This window comes from Labrus bergylta, chromosome 1, assembly GCF_963930695.1.
Source record: "Labrus bergylta chromosome 1, fLabBer1.1, whole genome shotgun sequence".
Taxonomy (NCBI): domain Eukaryota; kingdom Metazoa; phylum Chordata; class Actinopteri; order Labriformes; family Labridae; genus Labrus; species Labrus bergylta.
This window is the reverse complement of record NC_089195.1, coordinates 34,670,464-34,672,967: the sequence shown is the minus strand read 5'-3', so window position 1 is coordinate 34,672,967 and position 2,504 is coordinate 34,670,464. Positions and strand designations below refer to the sequence as shown.

The 2,504-nt window shown below is 41.7% G+C and overlaps 1 protein-coding gene across 1 annotated transcript in view; it reads left to right on the top strand.

The window, feature by feature from the left end:
• Positions 1-561: 561 nt before the first annotated feature.
• The window catches only part of LOC109975241 (B-cell receptor CD22-like), an 8,628-nt gene continuing 6,685 nt past the window's right edge, over positions 562-2,504 (top strand). The window contains exons 1-3 of the mRNA XM_065954688.1: positions 562-565; positions 811-1,167; positions 1,299-1,514. Of these exons, the coding sequence (XP_065810760.1) occupies positions 562-565; positions 811-1,167; positions 1,299-1,514 (577 nt within the window). The remainder of the gene's footprint in view (positions 566-810; positions 1,168-1,298; positions 1,515-2,504) is intronic.

The window sequence follows — 2,504 nt, the reverse complement described above, 5'->3', positions numbered from 1 at the left end:
CTTGCATTGTCATCCCTGGGTGATCTTATTACAAGTGGACAATACCTTAGTACAGGCGTTCAAAATTTGCATGGACAGAATCTGTTGATCTCCCAGGTTTTAAGTTGAGTGGGCGGTCCTAAATGCTGCAGTGGACGCATGAGTGTTTACACTATCAATCCAATGTGAACAAATGCATGCCACACCATGTCTGTATGTGGTCCGAGCTGTCAGAACTCAGCCCATCCTCAGGAGGCATTGGGGCGCGTTCACACCGAGCATTAAGGCTATCCACTTGTCATCAGATCAACAAAGACGGATGTTAATGAAATGTGTGAAGAGCCTCTTCAGGCGTTTTCACATCTAGCCTGTTTGGTTCATTGAAAAATATCTTGAGTCTGTTGCAAGTTTGTGCTGGTGTGAAAGCTGTCAATCAAACCCTGGTGCTGACCAAACAATCATATCTGGATCACTTGAAAAGGGGGGTCTGGGTTCACTTGTTTATTGTGCAGCTTATAGAAAAACAGGAAACAGTCTTATTTGCAATTAAACCAGCTAAATTAGCCAGTATCTCAGAGAATTATGGGTAGGTTTGTTCACCTTTCACGACCACCACAGCAGCATGAAGAATCATGTTAGGCAGACTGTAAATAGTAACTTCTGCACAAAGAGACTTGACCTTTTCTACTTTATTAGGATAGCTGCTAGCTTTGTCTCACTCTGACATCAGGTGTAGTCGTACTAGTTGAAGCACCTCCACTATGAATGAAGGTTTGACTCATGATGCTGCTCTTACTGTAACTGTGGTTCTTGATGTGCTCTATTTTACAGTGATTCAGGGTCAGGCTGGCTGGGGAGTGACTTACTCCTCTACTGAAGTCTGTGCCTTAAGAGGATCAACAGTCGTACTAGGGTGCACCTACAGCTACCCATCGCGATTCAATTATCAGTCTATTACAGTTCAGAAGTCCTTCTGGTTTACTAAAGTCAAGGATGGAGAACCTGTAGATCTGCTAACAGACTCACAGTACACAGGTCGTGTGACCTACAGCTCTAAATCGAAGGACTCCACTCTGACAATCACAAATGTGGGAAATAGTGACTCAGCTGTTTACAAGTTCAGGTTCATAACAAACCATCAAGATGGAAGTTATACTGGTGATCCCGGAGTCACTTTGTCCCTCACAGGTAATGTTTTCATTCATTTGTTGATTATTTTAAAAACAATAAAACAACAATATCAATGTCTTCTTTTATATTTGTGCATATGAATATAGACAATGTGAAATTTCCTCTCTGTTCTCTCTCCACACATCCAGATCTTCATGTGGGCACATCTAGATATTCTTCTTCTTGGGCAGATCTGACGTGTGTCAGCAGTTGTACTCTCCCTCCTCATTCCTCCTACATTTGGTTCAAGAATGGAGAGAAAATCCCCAGAAAAACATCCTCGACTTACTCAGACTACTTTAATAATGCAGACAGCTATTCCTGTGCTTTACAGGAACACCAGGATTTCCCCTCTCCTCCAGTGTGTGAGTTAACTTCACAATCTGCTTCGAACAAAACAAGATCTGGTGGTGGAGACGTGTAACTACTTGTTTTTTTTCTCTTGTGAGTTTTTACTCTGTTTTAAACTATTTGTTTAATTTTCCAGGTGTTCGTGGTGAAACCTGTAACAGAGTGAAGTACGATGTCAGAACCATCTGTGCACCCAAAGGCTCATCAGTGGACATTTATTGTACTTACAACGGTCATGAAGCGGTCACTTCAAAGTTCTGGTTCAGTCCTGAACATAGTCAGCATTGGTATCAGTCAAATCGTGTTCAGGTCTCTGAAAGAGAGAGAGGACGCTCCACTCTGAGAATCTCTGACCTGAGAGAGAGCGATTCAGCCCAGCATCGTTTCAAATTTACAACAAGAAGCTTTGAATGGAGGAGCAGTTTACCTGGAACAACTCTGACTGTCACAGGTACTAATGAACGCAGAGCCATGGAGACACACAAACACAGAACCTGAACTCATCACTATCAGTTTGTACTCACTGTTTCATATGAACAAACAGGTCATGCTTGTGTGTTAATGATAAGAGAGCCTTTGTGATGAATGTCACCACTCAGCGTCTTTTACTTTAGAGCAGTGGTTCTCAACTGGTGGGTCGGGACCACAAAGTGGGTCGCAGAGCCGTTTTCAGTGGGTTGTGAATTTGTGTTTGGAAACATAAAGTGTGCCAAAAAGTCTATGAGTGCTTCAAACATGTTTTGTACCATCTGAGGTCCAAACTGCACAACATTTAAATACATCTCATTGGTTGACAAATATCAGATCATTTGGTTTACACTTCCTCATAGTTGATAGTCGGTCCTGAGGTGAGACCAGTTGAGAACCAACGATTTAGAGCAATCCAACTTTTTAGCAGCTTCACTGAGTTTTTTAGTTTTAAATCTTTGAACTCTTCAGGTAGAAGCTTTTGTCCTTTACTTTTTTTTCTTTGGAAAACAATTTTTATTTGAAGAGCCCTAATT